This window comes from Heteronotia binoei, chromosome 2, assembly GCF_032191835.1.
Source record: "Heteronotia binoei isolate CCM8104 ecotype False Entrance Well chromosome 2, APGP_CSIRO_Hbin_v1, whole genome shotgun sequence".
In the NCBI taxonomy this organism is placed as follows: Eukaryota; Metazoa; Chordata; class Lepidosauria; order Squamata; family Gekkonidae; genus Heteronotia; species Heteronotia binoei.
The window spans coordinates 16,941,056-16,966,508 of record NC_083224.1 but is presented as its reverse complement, the minus strand read 5'-3'; the positions used below and the strand labels follow the sequence as shown (position 1 = coordinate 16,966,508).

General features: G+C 46.4%; 1 protein-coding gene across 1 annotated transcript; it reads left to right on the top strand.

Annotated features, from left to right (window-relative positions):
- Positions 1–8,613: 8,613 nt before the first annotated feature.
- Positions 8,614–21,911, top strand: LOC132567221 (gastrula zinc finger protein XlCGF57.1-like). The gene is made up of 9 exons (XM_060232909.1): positions 8,614–8,754; positions 11,571–11,685; positions 13,127–13,197; positions 13,777–13,903; positions 14,451–14,573; positions 16,324–16,449; positions 20,185–20,556; positions 20,725–21,198; positions 21,451–21,911. The coding sequence occupies exons 1-9, from the start codon at positions 8,614–8,616 to the stop codon at positions 21,909–21,911; spliced, it is 2,010 nt and encodes a 669-aa protein (XP_060088892.1).
- Positions 21,912–25,453: the final 3,542 nt, after the last annotated feature.

The following is a 25,453-nucleotide window of genomic DNA, read 5'->3' as shown; positions in this document are numbered from 1 at the left end:
GGAAAGGGTGACTGGGTTTTAGTCAAGACTGGAAAGGAAAGGCCGTTGTCTCAGCAGTGGTTAGAACCTTGCCAGGTGACACTAACAACGTAAACAGCAGTTGGCACAGCAGAGAGTGGCTGGATGTATTACACGTGGTGAAAGAGGCTCCAGCAGCAGTGAATTACATGGCTGATAAATAAAATTGTTGAACGATAGCATAAAATCACAAACAAATAACTTTTTATTTAAGTTTTCTAAGTGTTAAATGGACTCTAAAAAGATTGCTTTATATAATTCATATCGTTTGATACATTATTAGAACTTTGGAGTAGGTTGCAAAAGGGAGATTGTGTAACACATATAAAGTTAAGATTTACCAGAATGACAGGGGGCTGGACCCTATCATGTCGAAGATTGTATCTGGTTTTACAAAAACTTCTGTTAATAATACTGATCTCTAAGGTGTCCTGGAACTGGAGGAAACACCTGGATCCGCCATGCTCATTATATGTTTCAGCAACATGGGAAAAGCTCTAGATTAATTTATGAGCATCCCACATCAGTAGCAACGCTGAGTCTGCTACCTGGATTAATAAGTGAGCCCCCATTAGTAGTAGGGTCCTTACAAACATTATCTCAATGGTCAGAACGTGAAATATTGTTTGTCTCCCCCTCAAATATAGGAAAAACCGGATTAAGGTGGTTTAGATATAGCAAGTTGACCCCAGGCTTATGTTTCTGTTGCATTCATAGTGGGGCATGGAACTCTATAGTGCCAGGCTTCAACCAGGCACGAGAAAGAATGAGCAAGCTGAGTAACTACAGTGCTTGCACAGACTACTTCTGGTTGTCAAAACCAGGAAATCATACATGGGGGAACAAAACTCTCCTGTGGGGCAAGACAACTTTGGGAGATATTTTTCCTGACATACCAATGTTCCAGGCTGATTATTCAGGTAAAGGTAGTATATGTTCAGGGATGAAAATAAAAGATCCCAACCTGTGGTTTTTCTTTGATCATCCTGGGTACAGGAGAGGGGCATGTGTTGGGATAGGATTCTTAACATTCCCAGTGCAGGTTTTGCCCAAGCATTCCCGGATAAAAAGGGAAGATCACCTCGGTCCCCGAGGGGGACAGTTAGAAAGTAATTGTGGGCCATCAGCTCTCAGATGATGCAGGCAGCCGCATAGGGGGAGGATCAATAACAGGTCTTTTAACATTAGGAGCCTACCCAGGAATAGTGGCACAAGAAAATCGTAGAAGCGTAACAGGCTTGACCTGTAGACTAGAGAAAACGGTGAATGCAACAGGGAAGGTCATCAGAGAATTGCAAACTGAGATAGAAGAATTGTCAAATCCAGCTACAACATCGGATGGCCCTAGACTATTTGTTAACACAGCAAGGAGGATTTTGTAAGGTGATAGGAACACAATGTCATGTGCAGTTTCATGATTTAAACAAAAGCATAGAAAGGCACCTACAAGAAATACAAACAACTTTAAAGGAAAATTATGAAGGAATACAAAGTCCCTCGAACTGGCTTACCTCCTGGTTACCAGGCTGGAGATGGCTCAAGAGCATATTGCAAATCGGTATAATCATAGTAGTAATCAGCATCATCTGTTGTTGTCGTCTACACTGCTTACCTGTGTGCAGCAGTGCTTGCAAGTCAGCAATAAAGAAGCATACCAAGAAGGGACAAGCTCAGCTAATGGTTGCAAAGTTTGAGAATGTTTCAGCTCAGGTAAAAATAAAAGAGTAGGGATTGAGAGGAGTGAAATAATGAAATGAGCTGAAACAAAAGGAACCAAATGTAATGTCTTAGTGATTGTGAAGATGCAAGAAGCGGAACCAGGTACAAACAGTTAGTAACCATAGCACAGGTGTATTAGCCATTGTTAAAACGCAGAAGCAGAAACGAAATGACACGGTTGAACAGACCATGGCAATAGTAAAGATTGATAACAATAGAGACTAATAAGTAGCAAGTACGCAGGCGTAATCAAGTAATAAATATTAACTGACACACCCCACCTCGAGGAAGGGTAAATTTAAATGCACGTGCAATGTATGTAACGGGAGGGGTACATGTCAAGGAGGGGGTGAAGTAGGCGTGCCGGGTAGCCTGTACCCTCTAAGTACCTCAGCCTATGGGGAAAGGAGGAGGGACTCATCGGCCGGGAGTAGAGGATAAAAGGGCATGTATGGAACTGATCGGGGAGCTCGTTGAAAAGCGACTCCCCTCTTTCTTGATATCAATAAAGTTGTATACTTTAAAGGAGACTCCCGACTGACAGCTCTTTTTCTTTGCATCTCCTGGAGGGGCCAGGGGAGGCGGACAGATTGTCTCTAACAATATGCCATTAAATGCCAATAATACCCTTCAGTTCTCTACATAGAGCAAACAGGGCAAACCCTATGCCAAAAGATAAATGGAATCACAAAACTGAGAAACCCATAGGAGAACATTTTAACCTTCCAGAACATTCAACGGGTGACCTCAAAGTTGCTGTTTTACAGCAAAGGAACTTCAAGAACAGAATGGAGAGAGAAATTGCTGAATTACAAATTGTTATGAAACTTGGAACAAACACCTCCCCAGGACTGAACAGGGTTATTGGTTTTTTATCTCATTACATATACTAACCCATCTTCCACTATAATGTATTCTTTTTTCTAATGGCAAACTAGAATTATGTTTATATGTGTTTTACATGTTTAAATCAAACCTCTGAGAAACCTATGCCCTCATTTTAAGCCAGAGCCAACATTATAACAGACTCATTTATTGTACTTCACACTCAGGATACTTAATGGGTTTAGTACATGGACATCAATTTGCTATTTCAACTTAATACCCTTCATTGTTGTTTCAACCCAGTTAACATAAACTACGAAACACCAGACCCCAATTTGTGACTCTTTTAATGTGCTAAAAAATTCCCATGGCTCTGCATACTAACTCACTGCCCACTTTCTCTATATTTAGGACTGCTTGCCATTCCATACTATTGTCTGAAATGTGCTTTTAGCCCATGAAAGCTTACCATCTTAATAAAACTTGGTCTTAAAGGAGCAACTTGACTCTTGCTTTGTCCTTTTCCTATGTAGAGGTTGCATGGAGGGGGAAGATGATGGAAACTTGAAATCTGAGGGGCAGGTAAAGGGAAGGAGATAGAGTTGCCAACTCCAGGTTAGGAAATTCTTGGAAATTTAAGGAGTGGGGCCTGAAAAGGATGGTGTTTGAGGCGGGACAGGCCCTCAGACAGGTACAATGCCATTTCCTCCTGGGGAACCACTTAAGATCACTCAGATTGACAATTGCTCTCTAGATGGCAGATATCAGCTCGCCTTGAGAGGCTGGGGGATCAGTGCCTTCACTTGGGTGGCTGGGAAGACAGCAAGGGTAGCAGGCACTTGCCCAGATTCTCTTTCTAGAGCGCGTTGTATTTTCCTCACAACGGGCCTTACTCCTAGTATAGTATAATATAAATAGATATACAGATATCTATAACCAATAAAACATATTGGTTTTTGTGTCTCTTTAACAGAATGCCTTCCATGGTTTTAATTATATACACCTGGAACCCCAAATGTATCATTGTGATCTGTAACGCATTTAAGCTAAAGCTTGGAACCTATTGGGAAGTGCAAGAGTTTGAATGTGAAGGTATGTGGGAGGGTTTCTCCAAGTATCAATGAAAAATTATTTGAGAGCAGTTGTTTATTGATATTTCATTATTCAGCTTGGATGAAGCTTTCCACAAAAAACAGTGTCTGAATGTTCCAGAAGTGCTCGTTTAGCTGCATGTCTTGAACATTTATATACTGCACATTTGAAAGTTGAATTTGGGCTGGAGTCCATCCGAAAGTTTCTTCTACTGTGGGAGCCATGGATGTTTACCTGAAGAAACAGAAGAATAACTGCTATAATATTTTGAACTTTACCCATTGGACTTATGGGATTTACATCCGCTCTTCATTGCGTGTTCTGGGTTTTTTTTTCATATTTTGTAATCTTTTGATCCTTTGAAAAAAATATTTATTCTTGTTCTAAGTAATTCTAGTGTTTTTCTGTCTCTTTAAGAGAGCATCGTAGCCACCTTTACCAGGGCCTGCCCCAGACTGTCTGGTGTCCCCCCTTACACTGATAACATCACCAAGTCACATGAGGGGTACCCCCAGAAGGCTGGCGCCCTAGGCAATTGCCTAGTTTGCTTAGTGGCAGGGCCAGCCCTGACCTTTACACAGAGGCAGTGACTTTTTTCCTTCCCACCTGGAGGGTGGCATCCCTGCTTGGTCTCCTTCCCTTTCCTCTTCCCCGGATTGGCCCTTTCCTGCCTGCCTTGGAGGTCCGGAGTTTTCTCTCCAAGGGGCCATAGCTCCTCTCTCACAAGCAGCGCAGTCTAAGCATCTCTCCCCACTGAGTTTCCCAGGACCTTCTTCTTACGCGGCGGAGAAGCAGCCGCATTGAGCCGCAATAGAGGCGTCGCTGAATGCAGGTTGAAGGGAGTCCAGTCCCGCGAGGGGTGGGTGTGGAGGGATCTTTTCTTCGGGGCTTTCTCTGCAGCCCTGAAAGGGTTAAAGAATCGAGTTGTTGGCTAGAGAGGTCGAAGGGAGGGAGGGCGGAGATAGAAAGAAAAGGGGCGGGGCTTCAGAGACCCAAAGCAGGAAGAGCCTGGGAAGGTCCCCGCTCCCCAGTAAGTCCTTTCGGCTTTCGAAATTCTGCTGTCGCTTCTTTGTTTAAATCCTTGTCAGACGTGATGTTTTTCTATGTGGGCGTTTCCCTTTGTGAGCCGGGGGTGGGGTGGGGTGTCCCCGCCGGGCTTGCAAGGCGATCTGCCAGGCAGCTGGTAGAGGATTGGGGGGGGGGGGGCAGCCTCCTCCCCCCTGCATCCTGCCTTGCTGGAGGGTGGAAAGATTTTATCTGGGTAGATTGCTCATTTTGCATATTTTGAAAGGGGTTTTTTTGTACCTTTTGCACTGTTTTATCCGGTGCATTTTATCTGTTCCGAGACACCCATACCCGGGAGAGAGAGCAGGAGAACGGTTGGATTGAATGAACATATGAAGCTGCCTTATACTGAATCACAAAGGCACAAAGATCAACGTTTACAAAGCGGTTGTGATGACAACCCTCATCTACGGGCTCCGAATCGTGGGTTTTATACCGTCATCACCTGCGACTCCTTGAGCGCTTTCATCAGCGCTGCCTTAGCACCATCCTCAACATCCACTGGAGTGACTTTGTGACCAACACTGAAGTCCTCAAGCGGGCGGAGGTTACCAGCATCGAGGCACTGCTGCTGAAGACGCAGCTGCGCTGGGCAGGGCATATTTCTAGGATGGAAAACCACCGCCTTCCCAAGATTGCCCTGTATGGCGAACTCTCCACCGGCCATCGAAATAGAGGGGCACCAAAGAAGAGGTACAAGGACTCCTTGAAGAAATCCCTTGGCACCTGTCGCATCAACCATCACCAGTGGTCTGACCTAGCCTCATCGCAAAGCATGGAGGCACACCATTCACCAGGCTGTCTCTTCCTTTGAGGACGCACGCATAGCTGGTCTTGAGGACAAAAGGAGATTGAGGAAGAATCGCACTGCTACAGCACCAACCCTAAACCAGACTTTTCCCTGCAGCCACTGTGGCCGGACCTGCCTGTCCCGCATTGGTCTTGTCAGCCACCAGCGAGCCTGCAGCAGACGTGGATTATTGCACCCTTCTTAAATCTTCGTTCGCGAAGCCAAGCCGAGAGAGATACTGAATCAGACCCTCAGTCCATCAAAGTCAGTATTGTCTACTCAGACTGGCAGCAGCTCTCCAGGGTCTCAAGCTAAGATTTTTCACGCCTGTTTGCCTAGACCCTTTTTTAGTGGAGATGCCAGGGATTGAACCTGGGACCTTCTGCTTACCAAACAGATGCTCTACCACTGAGCCACCGTCCTTCCCCGAAGGAGCCACCATGGGAGGACTCATTCGTGCTGATCGGCTGCTCCAAACACCAGTGTTTGGGCCGCTGCTCCCTCCACCTGCAGTTCCGGAGGGGAAGCGTATTTTATTTTTTTTTAATTAATTCTGCAACAAAGTTTAAGCCCAGTGGCACCTTGAAGAAAAACAAAGTTTTGTTCAAGGTATACACTTTTGTGTGCAAGCACTCTTCTGCAAACTCGTCTACGTTTTTGCATTTTGTCAGAAAGGAACGCTCATTCTGTAACTACCAGTTTTTTTCTTAAGGTTGATGCTCTACTATTTTAGGTGGCTGAATGTGGTGCCTTCCATTAAGACAGATTCGGGTGGGTAGCTTATCTGTTATAAATAATTCTCCTGGTGTGGCAGTTCTGACCATCCTGATTCGCTGAAGCTCAATGGGACTGTACGGCGCACACCTTTGGGCTGTCAAACTCAACTTCCTCTCCTCTCCTCCACCAAAGTGCCTGTTGCTAGCTAGCAAAGCTGATTCTGTCACTAAAATGCAACCAGCCTTAGTTCTGACAGTTACTGTGGGAACACACTATGGGCCCATCACACATCAATCACCCATTTCTGGCCTCGCATTGGCTGACTCCCTTGCCCCGCCTGCTACAGGCCTAGAAATGTTGAACACACTGCCAAAAGTAGTCTTACCTCAGAGACAGCCACATCTCCAGTTCTCTGTCAGCCAGCCTTAGAAAGGGCTGCAGAGCTCCTGCAGCCTCATGAAAGGCCTTATCAACAGCCCACATAGACAGCCTCCCAGCACACACAGCTTCTGAAGGCCACTGCAATAGTCCGGGAGCCTGGCACCTCCTCAGAAGGCATGACTGTCCCACCTTTAATGTCTTTCACTCCCTCTCTCACTGCGCCCCTCAGCCTCGCCTCATGATGGTTGCCTGAGAAGGAGATAGGGAAGCCTCACAGGGTTGTTGTTCAGATCAAAGGGGGGAGAGGAATGAAGAGAATAATGTCAGCTGATTTGGTTCCCCCGCCCCAAAAATGTGAAAACTGGCCTTTTCTTATCTACAGGCTGCAGGGTTGCCAACTCCAGGTTAGGAAATTCCAGATGGCAGAGATCATCTTCCATTCAAAGTGTGTGTGGGGGAATTAATGCCTTCACTTGGGTGGGTGGGAAGACAGCGAGGGTGTCACTCACCCAAAGGCCTTTAGTGGTACCTTTCCATGTCGGTGAGAAATTCCTAAAGTTTCACGACAGGCCTCTGAGGAAGAGGTCTTTCCTCTTGGGAACCATTGTTGCCAATCTCCAGATGAGGGCTGGAGATCACTCAGAATTACAACTGCTATCCTGATGGCAGAGATAAGTTACCCTTGTGTGAATGTCTTCACTTGGGTGGGTGGGAAGACAGCAAGGTTGGAGGGGCACTCACCCAGAGGCCTTTAGTGATACCTTTCCAAAGTGGGAAATTCCTGTAGATTCTATGGTGGAGTTTGAGAAGGGCATATGAGTTAGGGCTTCAGAGCAGGGTCTGCCAGACTCAGGTTCTTGCTGTGGAAGCTGACTGGGTGATTTCGGATCAGTCACAGACTTCCAGCCTAAACTGCTTCACAGGGTTGTTGTTCAGATCAAAGAGGGAAGAGGAGAATGATGTAAGCTGCTTTGGTTTTCCCCACACTGTGGAGAAAGACTGTCCTTTTCCTTTGTAGAGGCTGCTGGGAGGGGGAAGACGATGGAAACTTGAAGTCAGAGGGGCAGATAAAGGAATGGAGATAGGGTTGCCAACTCCAGGTTACGACACTGGCCCCTGGACTGTTTTGGACTTAAAGGTGCCCCTGGACTCAAACTTTGTTCTGCTGCTTCAGACCAACACAGCTACCCACCTAAATCTACATTAATTATAATCTGCCATTTAATGAGACTTAATGCAATCAATAGGATGGTACATTAAATAAACGATGAAATAGCATTTGGGTTCCAGAACCAACCAGGAACCTGGAAAACAGTATTGAAAGAAAGCGTAACTCTTAACATGACCCAATAAATGATGCAAAATCACGCAACGGGATACCACTTACAGCAAACTAGACCAAGTAATATAGACTCCAATAATTCATCCAAACGACTTTGTGAAGCGTTTTGTACAGTGCTTCCCTATTGCTTGAATAGAAAAGCCTTTTCAATAATTAAGTCTTTCTTAGTTTGCAGAAAGCCAAGAGTGTGGGAGCCTTCATGACCGTCTCAGGCATACCAGTTTGGCACAGTGGTTAAGGAATGGTGGACTCTTAATGGTTAAGCCCTTACCCGTTCCTTTGTCCTTAGCTCCAGTTTACCTTGATATGTACCCACTAGACAGACTGATCCCCAGAAATAGATAACTAAGCTCATAACATCAACAAGAGATCTTTTAAAAAGTTAATCCTGGTGTTTTTGTTGCCTGCGGGACCAAATAGGCATATCTTTAAAAGCTTGACATGTAATATACCACAGTGATATGAATTCTCATGAACCAACTACAGGGATGCTCCTTCTGATCCACTGGGGTAATCCTTAGGTGATTCTTCACCAGGGTAAGTGATGTAACTCTGTTTTCTTTTCTTCTTGCCTTTCTGATATCTTTCCCTAACTCTCTTCACAGCCAAGTGAGTAAGAGGGTCTTTCCAAAGTTAGAGACAACCCAAGAGAAAGGGAAAGGAAATGGAAGAAAAGGACCCCGAAGGCCTTGGAACTGGGAAGATATCAAAGGAAGGTCGCAATCGCATACAAGCAGGGAGTGGTGCTGAATTCTGGGCAACAGATGTACCAGAGAACTTGATTCAGGACCCTGTGACCGCAGATGTACGCAGCCGATGCTTCCGGCAGTTCTGTTACCAGGAGGCTGATGGGCCCCGAGAGGTTTGCAGCCGGCTCCACGGACTTTGTAAGGACTGGCTGGAGCCAGAGAGGCGCACCAAGAAGGAGGTGGTGGACCTGGTGATCCTGGAGCAGTTCCTGGCCATCCTGCCGCAGGAAGTGCAGGGCTGGGTGAGAGGATGCGGGCCAGAGACCAGTTCCCAGGCAGTGGCCCTGGCCGAAGGTTTCCTCCTGAGTGAGGCAGAGGAGAAGAGGCAGGCACAGCAGGTGAGGGGCTTTCAGTCACTCCACTCAAGCAATGAGTTTATCCTAAGCTTCCTGTCAGCTATTTCTCTGTGTGTGTGTGAAGTGCCATCAAGTCACTTCCATCTTATGGCAATCAAAGGAATGTCCTCGTTAACATCTTGCTCAGGTGTTGTCGACTGTGGTTTCTTTGATTGAGTCAATCTATCACATGTTTGGCCTTCCTCTTTTCCTGCTGCCTTGAACTTCCCTTAGAATTTATGTCTTTCCCAGTGACTCCTGTCTTCTCGTAATGTCACCAAAACACGATAGCCTCATTTGAGTCATTTTGGCTTCCAGGGAGAGTTGAGTCTTGATTTGATCCAGAACCCACTTCTTTATATTCTGCATAAAGATAAAATACATCCTAGTCTGGCACCTTTGCCAATTGGAAACCATTTTGTTGCTCCATATCCTGTCTAAAAAGTAGCTGCTTGCCCAGAGTGCATCAAAACGATTGGATGTTGTGGCATTCTCTCTCTCTGTGGAGAGCCAGTTTGGTGTAGTGGTTAAGTGTGCGGACTCTTATCTGGAAGAACTGGGTTTGATTCCCCACTCCTCCACTTGCAGCTGCTGGAATGGCCTTGGGTCAGCCATAGCTCTGGCAGAGGTTGTCCTTGAAAGGGCAGCTGCTGTGAGAGCCCTCTCAGCCCCACCCACCTCACAGGGTGTCTGTTGTGGGGGAGGAAGGTAAAGAAGTTTGTGAGCTGTTCTGAGACTCTGTCCTTGAAAGGGCAGCTGCTGTGAGAGCCCTCTCAGCCCCACCCACCTCACAGGGTGTCTGTTGTCGGGGAGGAAGGTAAAGGAGATTGTGAGCCGCTCTGAGACTCTTCGGAGTGGAGGGCAGGATATAAATCCAATATCTTCATCTACCTCACAGGGTGTCTGTTGTGGGGAAGGAAGGGAAAGGAGGTTGTGAGCCGCTCTGAGACTCTTCGGAGTGTAGGGCGGGATATAAATCCAATATCTTCTTCTTCATCTTCTTCTTCTTCTTTTTTTAAACCAATCATTCTGAAGTGGGAATTATACTTTCCCTGGTTCCCAATAACCCAAACAGCCACAGACAAACAATGCAGATAAACTTTATTCTACTTGACTTCAGACAGAAGGCTTAAGGACATTCAAAAGGCAAAACATAAAATATCAGTAGTTTAGTTCTGGATATAATAGAAGATTATGCATTTTAATAATAAAATGAACTCTATACACGTTCTCACAGCTACGCTTACCCTTGTCTTATAATCGAATACCTGTTGAAAAGTGTTAATTAAATGAAAGCCCGAATCCAGTTTATTACAGAGCCATGTCCTGGAACCTAAGGTTGAGCATTAAGCTATTGTTTGAGGCCTGGAACAGGAGATGGTTTAAAATCAGCAAAGGCTGTCTATCCTCTTAGGTTGTTCAGCAGAAAAACTCTCTGCAGAGCAACCCAAGAGTCTAAGTTCCAATTAGCTTGTCATGATCTGACACAGAGGCAGTGTAGCCAAACTCCAGTGCAGATCAGCTGCTTGTGTGCAAAAATCCACAGCTTTTAAAGGCTCCAACCAATCCAGTATCAGATCTACTGGGTCACAGCTGTGCCTTACTGTAAACAATTTTGCACCCAAATAAACAATCAGAGCCCAGATTGCCCTCTCCCTTTCACTTACTTTGTAGCAGGCTTCCTCCATCTTGTTTCCTGCCATACCAAATAAGGATATTCCTGTCCTCAGCAGATTCTCAACTTTACCCTAGTTTTTTTTCTATTCTGCTGGCCTGTTAGCAATAGGAATGCATGATAGTGCCCAATAGCTTAGAACTCTGGTGGCCAAGTTCATAATTGCAGCAAAGGATCATAGAGAAAGAGCCAGCTCCAAGAAAAATATAGAGGCTTAAGGTGTTTGCGGAGCTTAGTGCCCATTTCATAAGAGACCCAACCCAAACTTCTGCGACACATTGGTTTTCTTGATCGCCATTTCAAAAATATTTAATGTCAGCCATGTTTATTCTGAAATAATCTTCTGTGCTCCTTTAACCAATGCATATTTGCAGTATGATCTCAAGTGGTTCTTCTTTTTGTGAACCCACAAGGAACCTCTGGCATTTCCCTTTCAATATATGACAACAATCCTTCTTGTAAAATGCCGAGCATCACTTTTCTTGCTTGAGGAATTAATGTAATGGTCCGATAGTTGCTACAGTCTTTGATGTCTCTCTTTTCGAATTGGAATGTAAAGTGAGCATTTCCAGTCTGTGGGCTGTTTAGTTTTCCATCTTCATTAGCAAATTCTTGCTAAGATTTCGACAGCTTCCTTTTCTGTGGCTTGAAATAGCTCTACTGATATTCCATCTCCTCCTGGTGATTTGCTTCTCCCAATTGTTCTCAGTGCAGGTTTACTTTCTAAAACCCAACCCTGGTTCTTGCCCCTGGGGTTAAAACAGCTTTAATGGTGAAATCAGGGATGAGGACTCTGGGAGTGGATCTAGATCCATTTCTTCAGCCTGTTCCATTCCTTCTCTTTCCCTTGCTGTTTTTTCAGATGTGGGGAGGATTCGTGAAGGTGGAAGCAGAGTTCTCTGAGGCAGAAGCAGCTCCGTCAGAGGAAGGTCAAAGGGCGCAGGCCCAGGAGCGTGCCCAAGATGCCCCGTCATGTGGTAAGGGGGCCTCCTGCCCTGAGGGGATCCGGGAATATAGTGAAGTTGCTGGGCGGAGGGTTCAGGAGAGGAGAAAAGGGAAATACGTCTGCAGACTATGTAGAATGGAGTTTTAGGAAATAGTGCCTTAGGATATTCTGATGGTCACTCCATTTAAGGGGGAATATACAGATTCATGGGGAGCAGTTCCGTTCTTATTTACCTCAATAGAAATACGCATATCTCACCTTCCTTCCATTAGAAAGACTCAAGGTGGCTCAAAAAAGAACAGGAAGACGAAACTGGTTCCAGCTGTTAGCCACAGTGAATGAATGGAACCTCCATGTTCTCTGGATTAGGATGGCCCAGGCTAGTCCAATGTCATCAGCTCCCAGAAGCTAAGAATGGTCAGCCCTGCTTAATTTTTGGATTAGGAGACCACCAAAGATATTCAGGGTTGCTATGCAGAGGCAGACTATGGCATACCACCTCTGAAGGTCTCTTCCCTTGAATAACTGGAGTGAGAACTGGATGCGAGGGCGATCTGGCTGCGACATCTGTCACCCCGTTGATTGCCAAGGTTGATTCGGCTGATCTGGCTGGCTAGGCCGGTGTCCCCTACCTCCCTCACCGCTCCATGTGCGTCCCTCCCGAAGCTTGCACGCTTGGCGGAAGAGGACGACCTTCCCAGATAGAAAGAGTGTACCGTTCTTCGGTCAGGGAGTGAGAACTTACAGTGATAAGTTGGCTATGATTTGGCAGTGCTTTACTCTCTCACACACACACCCTATTCTGGGGCAGGATATTTCAGAAAACAGCAGATGCTGTGGGAGCACATTCGATACATTGGTAGTACCCTAGAGCAGGGGAGGCCAACGGTAGCTCTCCAGATGTTTTTTTGCCTACAACTCCCATCAGCCTCAGCCATTGGCCATGCTGGCTGGGGCGGATGGGAGTTGTAGGCAAAAAACATCTGGAGAGCTACCGTTGGCCACCCCTGCCCTAGAGCATCAGCTGATATGCCAAAATCACATGGGTTTGGGGCTAGATTTGATGGCAATCTGTCATGCCACATGATTTCCAGTTGCCTGTTTTTCTCTTGCCAGTCCAGACTCCCGAATGGGTAAGAAGGCCCAGCAGGCGGGAGAATGTCATGCCCGGGCTTTTGATCTGATCTAGCAGGGATGCTGCAGCCATTTGAGCTCCATAGTTTCCAGGGCACATTCAAAGTCTCACAGAAATGAGTAGGCGGAGTTTATTACCTCCCAAGGCCCATGGGTCACTGGTGCATCTCTTCTACCTCCCCCACAGTTTACTAGACGTTAATACAGATTTTCTCAAGTGTAAAGAAGACACGGTTTCAGAACCCTGGGGATGGGGATGTGTGAGCAAGATTCAGACAAGCAAAGAAAATAGGAATTGGAGGCTAACATTCTTCCTCTCCATTTTGTTTCCCTTGTAGGCGGTGAAGAGACTTTATCAAGCCCTTTTCTTTGCAGAGAAGTGGGGACGGCTGCTCGACCTCTGGTCCAGGTGGGAGAAGGCGAATGGGGGATAGTCAGGGCCTTCCCTCCTTGCTCAGGGACGCTTTTGCTCCTGGTATCTGAAGAGGCCCGTCACAAAGGAGGCCCGTCTAAAATCCACCAGGGATCGGGCCTTCTCAATAACGGCACCTTATTGGTGGAACCAGCTGCCGGAAGAGGTGCGGGCCCTGCGGGATCTAGGGCAATTCCGCAGGGCCTGTAAGACAGCCCTCTTCCGGCAGGCCTATGACATTAACTGACAATGAAAAATATCTTGGATGGAACAAAATGTATCTATAGGCCGCCGGTTTTATTCTATCTTGTTTTTATTAATTTATGGTTTAATTGTATTTTTAAATGTTTTAAACTGAAGTGTCTGAATTATTATGTTGTAAGCCGCCCTGAGACACTTAGGTGAGAAGGGTATAAATCTTAATATAAATAAATAAATAAATAAATAAATAAGAGAGGCTTTGAAGGACACTGTTGCACAAATACTGAGCTGTGCATCCTGCACCCTCACAAACTATTGAGAGTGCAGTCTCTGCCTGGCATAATCTCTGATGAGGGGATCTGCTTCTTCTTTCAGTCTCCATTTTCTTTTGAGGAGGTGGCTGTGTATTTCACCGAGGCGGAGTGGCCCCTCCTGGATCCAGGCCAAAAGGCCCTCTACAGGGAAGTCATGCTGGAGAACTGTGAGACCGTGGCTTTTCTGGGTAAGGATGTTTCATAGGTGCCAAAGGTGGAAATTGCTGCCATTTGCACGAATCCATATATTGAACACCAGTCTATGTTTGTGAGGCCTGCCCAGCTACGTGGCCACAAGTGAGTGCCTCGAGAAGTTGAGGTGACCATGAAAGTGATGTTCTTCATGGCCAGGTAGCGCGGCACAAGCCACCCCAGTGATCCAGGGACAACTGAGGCCAGTTTTGTGGCCATCGCCCAAGCTAGAGAGGATGTCTTGAGATGAGGCTTAGGCGGGGCTAGGAGGACCTCAGGAAGATTCTGGAAGGAGCCAGATCCCAATTTCTCAGTTGTCAGCCTTTACTGCATTCCCTTCCTCAGATGGGATTTTGGCTATCCACTCCGACTGTAATCTGGACAAAATCCATTCTCCCATAGCGTGGTTAGGGTTTGGGGCTGTGATCTTCACCATGGCTGGATAGAGTGGATAGCCTTCCGGAATAAATTTACCTCTTCCTTGGATTTCTTTCCTACCCCGTATAAGAACGATCGCTTTCTCTCTCCCTCTCTCCACCAAAGAAACTAGGAACGTAAGAGACACTACGGTGGAGACAGACAAAGACCTTGCATCGGACGAAGGGCTGCAGAGTTTCTCTGGCAGACCTCAAGAAACTGTTTCATTCCCGAATGAACTGACTGCAAGTGGGTATCCATTTCAGTTATGTCAAGGATCTTTCATAGGTCCCAAAGGTGCAGATTGCTGCCATTTGGATGATGTATGAATCCAAATAGTGAACACCAGTGTATATTTCTGAAACCTGCCAGTGAGTGCCTGAGAAGTTGGGGTGGCTGTGAAAGTGATGTTCCTCATGGCCAGATAAAGCAACAGAAGCCACCCCAATAATCCAGGGGCAGCTGAGGCCAGTGTCGTAGCCATCACCCAAGCTAGAGAGGATGTCTTGAGATGACGCCAAGGTAGAGCTAGGAGGACCTCAGGAAGATTCTGGAAGGAGCCAGATCCCAATTTCTCAGTTGTCAGCTGTCACAGAAAAATTCTAAGTTGGCCTCTTTATGAAAACAACGCTTAAAATTTGCAACCTATTCATACATTGCAGAAGCACTTGAAATCACTTGCTGCCTATTAGAAGTCAGCTGCCAGAAGAGAATCTGGGTCACAAGAGAGAATCTCAGATGGGAGGATGGGAAAGAAGTTTTGGTTTAACTGAAGATGGGAAAGTCTTGATAGCAAGAATTTCTCATTGGACTTTATCTCAGCCTAGTTTGAGATCAAATACTTTGGCCACCAAATGAGAAGGGAGCACTCACTGGAGAAGATCTTGATGCTGGGAAAGACAGAAGGCAAAAGAAGAAGGGGACAGCAAAAGATGAGATGGCTGGACAGCGTTACTGATGCCACAAACACGAATTTGGGCAGACTTCGGAGGATGGTGCAAGACAGGAGGGCCTGGCATGACTTTGTCCATGGGGTCACAAAGAGTCAGACTTGACTGTGCGACTGAACAACAACAAAGTTGGAAATCTAAAAGAGATGGACATTAGCCAATATGGGGGTCCATCTGCACTAGCAGGTGGTGAGAAAAATGTCACTAGCAGGCAAGATATTTATCAGAGATAAGCATCTGGATAGAGAGGCGTCTCATGAGAAGAGGAAAGAGTTCTCATGGCAGAAGTTATAAAAGCTTTGAAATTTTCCCATCTCCCTGCTGTGTCCTTAGAGATCCAACAAGGCTCCTCTGGGGAGGTCAGGCATTTTGGTTAAAGATCTTTAACAAAGATTGGGTTGATAGAACTTAGAGAACAGCAATATTGAAAGCTTAAGGGAAAAAAACCCTTAGCCTCTGATATGCTTAAGCAAAATCTTAGAATCTTAAAATTGTATAAGACTTTCTAACTCAGAAAAATAGAGTGTGTGAGCCTGGTTATTAAAACTGGAAATTGTTCTAAGTATAAGAATTCTAACTATAAGAGCATAGTGTGTAAATTAGAACGGATAAAAATAGTACTTCTTCACCCAAAGGTTAACATGTGGAATTCACTGCCGCAGGAGGTGGTGGCAGCTATAAGCATAGACAGCTTCAAGAGGAGAATGGATAAGCATATGGAGCAGAGGTCCATCAGTGGCTGTTAGCCACAACTTATTGTTGGAACTCTCTGTCGGGGGCAATGATGCTCTGTATTCTTGTACTTGGGGAGGGGCACAGTGGGGGGGCTTCTAGCCCCACTGGTGGACCTCTTGATGGCACTTGGTTTTTTTGGTCACTGTGTGACACAGAGTGTTGGACTGGATGGGCCACTGGCCTGATCCAACAGGGCTTCTCTTATGTTCTTATGTGACTCAGTGTTGGACTGGATGGGCCATTGGCCTGATCCAACATGGCTTCTATGTTCTTAAGCTTGTTTAACTGGAAAACTCCCTCTCTTTCTTCCAAAGAAGCTGGGAATGTAAGTGACACTAAGGCGGGGATGGACGAAGTCTTTGCGTCGGAAAAATGGCTGCAGAGTTTCTCTGGAAGATCTCAAGAGACTTCTTCTTCCTTCCCAAATGAACTGACTGCAGGTGGGTATCCCATTACAGTTATGTCAAGGGAATAAGCAAGGAATCCCCATGGGACCTTCCCTTTTCACTTCTAAGCAACACTTGGTTTGGTAGAATTCCCAGGTCTGCTGAGTGAGGGAAGAGAGAGAGGGGAGGGGCCTTCAGGAGCCTGGAATCTGGAGGCTCAGAAACTCCTTCTGGGGGCTGAGCTCACCTGTGGCTTTTGAGTGGCCACACTAGCCTTAAATACTGGACATTCCAGGGAATGGGGGGTTAGATAAGACCAGCCCTGCTAGACGAGGCCAAAAGCACATCAACCCTTTCCTTCATTCTTCACATGGATGCCTTCAGGCCTCACTGGAGATGGGTTTGATTGCTTTCTTCGAACAGTGCCGGATTAAACCCTGTGGAGGCCACTAGGCAGTCAAAATCTCAGGGGTCCTGTCACAAATTATCTCGAGAGTTGGAGTTCCTGCTTTGCCACCCGCGGTCCCCACTGCAGCCTGCAGGCACCTTCTCAAAAGCTCCTTCGACAAAGCTTTGGGCGAGGGGCAGAGAGAGGCCAACATGGTGACAACACCAGCAGCAGCCGCACCAGGCAAGTCGGGCAAAGAGCAGCTCAGTTGCTGGCTGCGTGTGCAGGCTCTGAGGGCTGCAAGCAGGGGGGAAACCGGGGGGGGGGGCAGGGAGCCAGCCCGGGGCCCCTAAAGGCATGGGGGCCCACAGGCCAGTGCCTACCTGGCCTAATTGTTAATCCGGCCCTGCTTGGGAGGTGTTCTACCTTGTATGTTGGAACAGTTCCAAAGAAATACTACAACCCAAGGGAAACACTGCAACGAAAGAGTGCCATGAAAGGGAAACTGACTTAAGCCCACAGCACCCTAACTTCTGAATAGGAGGATCAGTCCTTGGTCTCCCCAAGAGGGTGGAATCATATGCTATAGAAGAGATTTCCATTGACTCTGTAAGCCCAGTGAACAGAGAGACAGTTGAAGCACAGTTTGTTGAACCACAACAGGATAGTGAAAGTGCTGCAGCAACCTCCCGTTTCCCCCCAGAGAGGTAAGCAGACAGTCCCTTTCCAAAGGCTAAGTCCTTCCAATGCATGGTTATAGGATGGGGGAGACTTGTCTTAGCAGTAGTATCTGCGAAAAGGATCTTGGGGTCTTAGTGGACCATACGCTGAACATGAGTCAACAGTGTGATGTGGTGGCTAAAAGGGAAAAATACAATTTTGGGCTGTATCAGCAGAAGTATAGTATCCAGATCACATGAAGTAATGGTATCACTTTACTCTGCTCTGGTAAGTCCTCACCTGGAGCTTCGTGTTCAGTTTTGGGCACCACATTTTAAGAAGGATGTTGACAAGCTGGAACGGGTCCAGAGGAGGGCGACAAAGATGGTGAGGGATCTGGAGACCAAGTCCTATGAGGAAAGGTTGAAGGAGCTGGGAATGTTTAGCCTGGAGAGAAGGCGGCTGAGAGGTGATATGATCACCATCTTCAAGTACTTGAAGGGCTGTCATATAGAGGATGGTGTGGAATTATTTTCTGTGGCCCCGGAAGGTAGGACCAGAACCAATGGGTTGAAATTAAATCAAAAGAATTTCCGACTCAATATCAGGAAGAACTTCCTGACCGTTAGAGTGATTCCTCATTGGAACAGGCTTCCTCGGGAGGTGATGGGCTCTCCTTCCTTGGAGGCTTTTAAACAGAGGCTAGATGGCCATCTGACAGCAATGAAGATCCTGTGAATTTAGGGGGGAGGTGTTTGTGAGTTTCCTGCATTGTGCAGGGGGTTGGACTAGATGATCCTAGAGGTCCCTTCCAACTCTATGATTCTGTGATTCCCACCCTCTTGAGGAAGGAAAGCACAGACCTAGAAAGAGAAAAGCGAGGTACACCTGTCTAATTGGCATGCTCTGATGCCGGGGTTTCCCCAAGGCCCACAAAGGCAGGAGGGAAGCCACGCAGGTAAGAGGAGAGGAAAGCGCATTCCTTCCCAAAGAGGGATCCTCCCTGAAGCCCCAGTCCATGAGGAAATGTCAGTCAAGAAAAGAAGGAACAAAGACCTCTGTGTGAACCACAGAATGCACTGCAAGAAAAAGGGAAACGTGTGTTCAAAGACCTTTAGAAGAAGAAGAAGAATTGCAGATTTATACCCCGCCCTTCTCCCTGAATCAAAGACTCAGAGCGGCTTACAATCTCCTATGTCTTCTCCCCCCACAACAGACACCCTGTGAGGTGGGTGGGGCTGAGAGGGCTCTCACAGCAGCTGCCCTTTCAAGGACAACCTCTGCCAGAGCTAGGGCTAACCTAAGGCCATTCCAGCAGGTGCAAGTAGAGGAGTGGGGAATCAAACCCGGTTCTCCCAGATACGAGTCCGCACGCTTAACCACTACACCAAACTGGCTCTCACAGTTTAGTCAGAGAATGAATGTCATTTCGCAGACACTAATTCCCTGAGGCTAGAAACAGCATAACTGGTTAGAGTGCAGAAATAGCTTCATTTGGAAAAGAGCCCTTAGCTCACATGGAAGAAATTAGGCAGGTGGAAGGAGCCATATAAGTAGAGTCCAAACCCAGGGTCTCTGATGCAGGAGGTGTAATGTACTTTGAAGCCACTGGACTATTTGGAGTGTGGGTGGGACTTCAGGTGCAGAGCAGACCTCCTTGTGTGGATTCTAACAGGATCTCTCCCCCTCTCTCCCTCTCCCTCCCTCTCTCTCTCCCCCTTCTCTCGCCCCCTCTCTCACTCTCTATCTCTCACTCTCTCTCCCCCTCTCTCTCTCCCCCTCTCCCTCTACCCTCCCTCTCTCTCCCCCTCTCTCTCTCCCCCTCCCTCTCCCACTCCCTCTCTATCCCCCTTCTCTCGCCCCCTCTCTCTCCCTCCCTCCCTCTCTCCCCCCCCTCTCTCTCCCTCCCTCTCTCTCTCTCTCGCTCCCTCTCTCTCTCCCTCTTTCTTCCTCTCTCTCTCCTCCCTCTCTCTCTCCCCCCTCTCCCCCTCTCTCTCTCCCCCTCTCTCCCTCTCTCTCCCTCTTTCTCCCTCTCTCTCCCTCTCTCTCACTACCTCTCTCTCTCCCCCTCTTTCTCTCCCTCTTTCTCTCTCCCTCTCTCTCTCCCTCTCTCCCTCTTTCTCCTCTCTTCCTCTCCCTCTCTCTCTCCCCCTCTCTCTCTCCTTCCCTCTCTCTCCCTCTCTCCCTCCTTCCCTCTCTCTCCCTCTTTCTCTCTCTCTCTCTTTCTCCCCCCTCTCTCTCCCCCTCTTTCTCCCTCTCTTCCTCTCCCTCTCTCTCTCCCCCTCTCTCCCTCTTTCTCTCCTTCCCTCTCACTCCCTCTCTCTCTCCCTCTCTCTCCCTCTTTATCCTTCTCGCTGTCCCCGTCTCTCTCCCCCTCTCCCTCTCTCTCTTTCACCCTCTCCCTCTTTCTCCCTCTCTCTCTCCCCCCCCTCTCTCCCTCTCTTCCTCTCCCTCCCTCTCTCCCCCTCTCCCTCTTTCTCTCCTTCCCTCTCTCGCTCCCTCTCTCTCCCCCTCTCTCTCCCTCTCCCCCTCTTTCTCCCTCTCTCCCTCTTTCTCTTCTTCCCTTTCTCGCTCCCTCTCTCTCTCTCCCCCTTCTCTCCTTCCCTCTCTCCCTCTTTCTCCCTCTCTCTCTCCCCTCCCTCTCTCTCCCTCTCTCCCTCTTTCTCTCCTTCCCTCTCTTGCTCTCTCCCTCTCCTTCTCTCTCTCCCTCTCTCTCCTTTCTTTCTCTCTCTCTCCCCCAGCAGAGGATTATCAGAGGAATGAGGAGGGTGAGGAACAGCAGCATCTATCGCCAGATGAAGTCAAGGATGAAGATGTGAGCAGAAGTATCAGAATTCAAGGCAGGCCTCAGAGGCAGAAAGTCAGCCACAGGGTGAAGAAGAGGAACACATCTGTTCCTTGCCAAGGGGGGGATTTCCAAGGAGTAATTCACAAGCTGGAGGAAACCTACAAGTGCTGGGAGTGTGGAATGAACTTCTCAGATCAAAACCAATATAATGTCCATTTGGGAATGCACATTGGAAAGAAGAACCATCAGTGCCTGCAGTTTGGAAAGGCCATGATTGGCAGCGCAGATTTCCTTAGACATCTAAGAACACATAAAGGAGACCAACCTTGTAGCTGCTTAGAGCATGGAGGGAGATTCTCAGAGAAATCAGACCTTTCTGAACACCAAAGAATTCATTCAGGAGAGAAGCCTTTTATCTGTTTCGAGAGTGGAATGATGCTTTTGGCTGGAAAAAAGGGTAACATGCACTTTCCAAAGCACAGTATAATGAAGGCATGTAAATGCGTTCAGTGCGGAAAATACTTCAGATACAAATCACAGCTTCTTGTGCATCAAAAGATCCACACAGGGGAGAAACCTTTTGCATGCTCAGAGTTTGCAAAGAAATTCAGTCACAGTAGCACTCTCCGAAAACATCAAAAAACCCACACAATAGAGAAGCCCTTTGAATGCTCAGTGTGTGGGAAGAGATTCAACTGGAGTGGTGATCTCCAGAGTCATCTACGCACCCACACAGGGGAGAAGCCTTTCGAATGCTCAGAGTGTGGGAAGAGATTCAGTCGGAGAAGCACACTTCAGTATCATATAAGAACCCACACAGGGGAGAAGCCTTTTGAATGCTCAGAGTGTGGGAAGAGATTTAATCAGAATAGCAATCTTCAAAAACATCAAAGAACCCACACAGGAGAGAGACCTTTTGAATGCTCAGAGTGTGGGAAGAGATTCAGTCAGAGTACCAGTCTTCAGCATCATTTAAGAAGCCACACAGGGGAGAAGCCTTTTGAATGCCCAGAGTGTGAGAAGACATTCAGCCGCAGTGGCCATCTTCAAAGACATCTAAGAACCCACACAGAGGAGAAGTTTTTTGAATGCTCACATTGTGGGAAGAGATTCAATGAGAGTAGCTATCTTCAAAGACATCTAAAAACCCACACAGGGGAGAAGCCTTTTGAATGCTCACAGTGTGGGAAGAGATTCATCCAAAGTGGCCATCTTCAACGTCATTTAAGAACCCACACAGGGGAGAAGCCTCTTGAATGCTCAGAGTGTGGGAAAAGATTCAGTGACACAAACACTCTTCAAACACATCTAAGAACCCATACAGGGGAGAAGCCGTTCGAATGCTTAGAGTGTGGGAAGCGATTCAATTGGAGTGGGCATCTTCAAAAACATCTACGAATCCATACAGGGGAGAAGGCTTTTGAATGTTCAGAGTGTGGGAAGAGATTCAGCAACAGCAGTGGTCTTCAACAGCATATTACAACCCACACAGGGGAGAAGCCTTTTGAATGCTCAGTGTGTGGGAAGAGATTCGCTCAAAATGCCCATCTTCAACAGCATTTAAGAACCCACACAGGGGAGAGGCCTTTTGAATGCTCAGTGTGTGGGAAGAGATTCACTCAAAGTGCCCATCTTCAATATCACAAAGCAATCCACAGAGATCAAAAATCTTTTGAATAAAAAGAGATTCAGCCAGCGTGGTTATCTTCAACAACATCTGAGAACCCATACAAAGAAAGATCATGTAACTTCTTAGCTTAGGATATCGAACTCTTTTGTTACAAGGATCTGAATTAATGTCACTTTGTTGGGCTGGGTGATGTGTGCCATTTAGGGTCATGTGTGCTCAAATATGAAAGAACAAGGACATTGTCCTAGCAACCACATGCAGATTAGTCTGTGCTATTGTGTTCTCCATACAACATGTGGCTGCAAAAGTTGGACCTCAAAGAAGCAAGACAGGATGAAAACCCTTCCATTTGAGCTCTGGTATTGGAGAGGGATACTGCACAATCCTTGGACACCAACGATGACAAATGAACAAGTACTGAAGTTCTTAAAACTATATATGCCACTGGTAGAAAAAAGCGCAGAACTGCAATTGAGTTATTTTGGCCATGTCATGCGGACAAACTCACTAGAAAAAGCAATTATGCTTGGATTGGTTAGTGGCACAAGGAAACCAGGCCACCAAAGAACACAGTACCTAGACACCATAAAAATTGACAGCAGCCTGACCTTGGACCAACTCAAACAGTACAAAACGGAAAACATGGAGAGAGCTGGCCCACAGAATCACCAAGAGGGGGACATGACTGAATGGTTAACAACAACAACAGCAACAGCAACAACATGTGCTATCCAATGTAATGTCAGGTACCAGAGATATAAATTTTAGAAAGGACATAGACAAATCGTATTAACAATGGTTTTGGGTTTTTCTTACTAATGATGATATCTCCTCTGTCAAGACTTGTCTGAATAGCAGGAATGAATACTTGCTTGTGACAAACTGTCTGATGTTTGTATTTATAGAAGGTTACCTCATCCCTGTGCATGTTCGCTTCATAAGTCCTAAACCTGAATCCTACCTGACCATTTCCTTTAAAGTAAAATAAAACAGTTTGTTGGTTTGATTTACCATCCCCCTCTTGTGTGCCATTATCAAACTAAGACAAAAGAAAGATTTTAGTGGGTCCCTTGCTTGCCTTGGCTGGGTCAGCATATATCAATGTATATTTAAAACAGCTGGGCAGGACAGTCAGAAAAACAAAGAAAGAAAAGGAGATTTTTAGCCAAGAAGATGATGAAGGGAATCCTGGGGGGTGGGTGAAATCATCATAGCATTTCAAAGACTTTGTCCCATGGGGCACCTGTTTTAAATAAAGGTAAAGGTAGTCCCCTGTGCAAGCACCAGTCGTTTCTGACTCTGGGGTGACGTTGCTTTCACAACGTTTTTACGGCAGATTTTTTACGGGGCAGTTTGCCATTTCCTTCCCCAGTTATCTATACTTTCCCCCCAGCAAGCTGGGTACTCATTTTACTGACCTTGGAAAGATGGAAGGCTGAGTCAACCTGGAGCTGGCTACCTGAACCAGCTTCCGCTGGGATCGAACTCAGGTCGTGAGCAGAGGGCTCCGATTGCAGTACTACAGCTTTACCACTCTGCACCACGGAGCTCTTCTGTTTTAAGTGGGAACATAAAAAGATGTGCATGGAGTTTATCTCTACTGCATCTTACTCCCCATTGTGGACTCAGAGGGGTTTATGACATTTTTACACTTTTCTATTCCATCCATAGCAGAGCCTTGTGAGGCAGGTCAGCCTGAGTGAATGCAATCGACCAGAGATCACAGTCCAGTTTCCAGGCAGAATGGCATTTGAACCTGGGCCTCCCAGATCCCAGCCCAAGGATGTCCATCATACAGCCTGCAGAATGGAACTCCAAGCTTCTGGCTATTTCTTGCTTTCTTCTCTGGCGCTGCTGCTACCACCATGTCACAGGTTGCTTTTGCCCAGGTCTCCGTTGCTGCTTTCTGGTTCCTGCTTTGTGTGGGAGAGAACTGAGCCAAGCCTCCCTTGCGTCCATGGGGAGGGGGAGAGAAAGCAAAAGCGAAAGGGAGTGGTCGTGCAGGAGAAAGAGTAAAGCCTGACTCCTTTAAGACCAGCAGTGTTGTATTTCAGAGATAAGCTTTCATTCTTCCTCTTGCTGAGAGGGAAGGAAGGCAGGGTGAGGGTGGGGGATGGATGGAGTCTTCTGCCAGGCACAGTACACTATGATTGCCCTTCGTTTTCTTTGAGACTTGGTATCTCTCTCTCTGACTTTCTTACACGAACTTGCACACATGTATATTTGTTAAAAGGAAGGGGCATATTGGGATAAGGGAAAGGTGAATTAAAACGAAATTATTATTTTTTTCACAAACAATTTTTATTTATATTCAACACATTTATACAAGAAGTATCAAAGATATACTTAGGGAACAATGAGATACAGTCACAATAACCAATACATGAATACTCACTGCACTCACCCACACACACACAAAAAATAAATATAATCAATAAATAATTATTAGGGAAGAGACAGTCAAGAGAGGATAATTTTCTTATGGATCACCCGGTGGTTGAGTGAGGAAGAATGAGTGATGTCAACATCTATCTTATCCAAAATGGGGTACCACTTTGCATAAAAGTTCTGAGCTGCCTTTACCGGATCTAAAATGTCGATATCAGCAGTGATTTTTTCCATCGTGATGAAATCCCAAATTTTAAGGATCCAACTGTCTATAGACAAATTAAGTGAGGATTTCCAGTTCTGAGCAATTATAGTTTTGGCAGCTGTTATGAGCGAAATAATAAGAGATAACTTGGAAACCGATGCCTTAACAGATTGCCAAACGAAATTATTTTGGCTTATTCAAGGGGTGTCAAGCATATGGCCTGCGGACCGGCGGTTACATTCAGGTGATCAAAAGGTTACTACTGTTGCGGGATTTATTTTGTACCCCCAGCAACACAAACCCAAAACCGGAACAACCTGCAGTTATCAGAAGGCTAATACACAATAACAGATAGGCTTTATTAGACTCCAAGTTTCTCCTTTAGACAGAAGACTAATAATATATGGATAGAAAAGCAAAACAGTAAACAGTTACACAGTTAGAATTCAGTCAAGCATAAAGCATAGTTCTACAATAAAGCAGAGAGCATACTGAAAAATTTAAGTCCCAGTAGGGACTTTGCCCTAATAGTTACTAGACTCCATTTAAAATCTAAGTCCCAAGTCCCATTTGTTTGGCCTGATCACCCTAGGGACAGTCTCCTGTCTCTATTCAGATCAGGCTTGAAATTAACAAAGGCTTGATAATTTTTGGGCTGAGCAGCATAGAGGTCCCGTTGGCCACCCCCAATGCCACCCTGCAGTCGACGTTTCTCCAAGCTAAAGAGCCCCAAGCGTTTTAACCTTGTCCCAACCCTTTAATCATTCTAGTTGCCCTTTTCTGCACTTTTTCCAATGCTATAATATCCTTTCTGAGGTGCAGTGACTAGAACTGTACACAGTATTCCAAATGAGACCGCACCATCGATTTATACAGGGGCATTATGATACTGGCTGATTTGTTTTCAATTCCCTTCCTAATAATTCCCAGCATGGCATTGGCCTTTTTTATTGCAATCGCACTGTCTTGACATTTTCAGTGAGTTATCTACCACGACCC

Excerpts from the sequence above, each read along its gene's own strand:
- LOC132567221 (XM_060232909.1), top strand. The coding sequence starts at position 8,614 with ATGGAAGAAAAGGACCCCGAAGGCCTTGGAACTGGGAAGATATCAAAG. Across the intron at positions 13,198-13,776 it reads CTGCTCGACCTCTGGTCCAG|TCTCCATTTTCTTTTGAGGA; the intron begins GTGGGAGAAGGC and ends TTCTTCTTTCAG. Across the intron at positions 14,574-16,323 it reads CCCGAATGAACTGACTGCAA|AAGCTGGGAATGTAAGTGAC; the intron begins GTGGGTATCCAT and ends TTTCTTCCAAAG.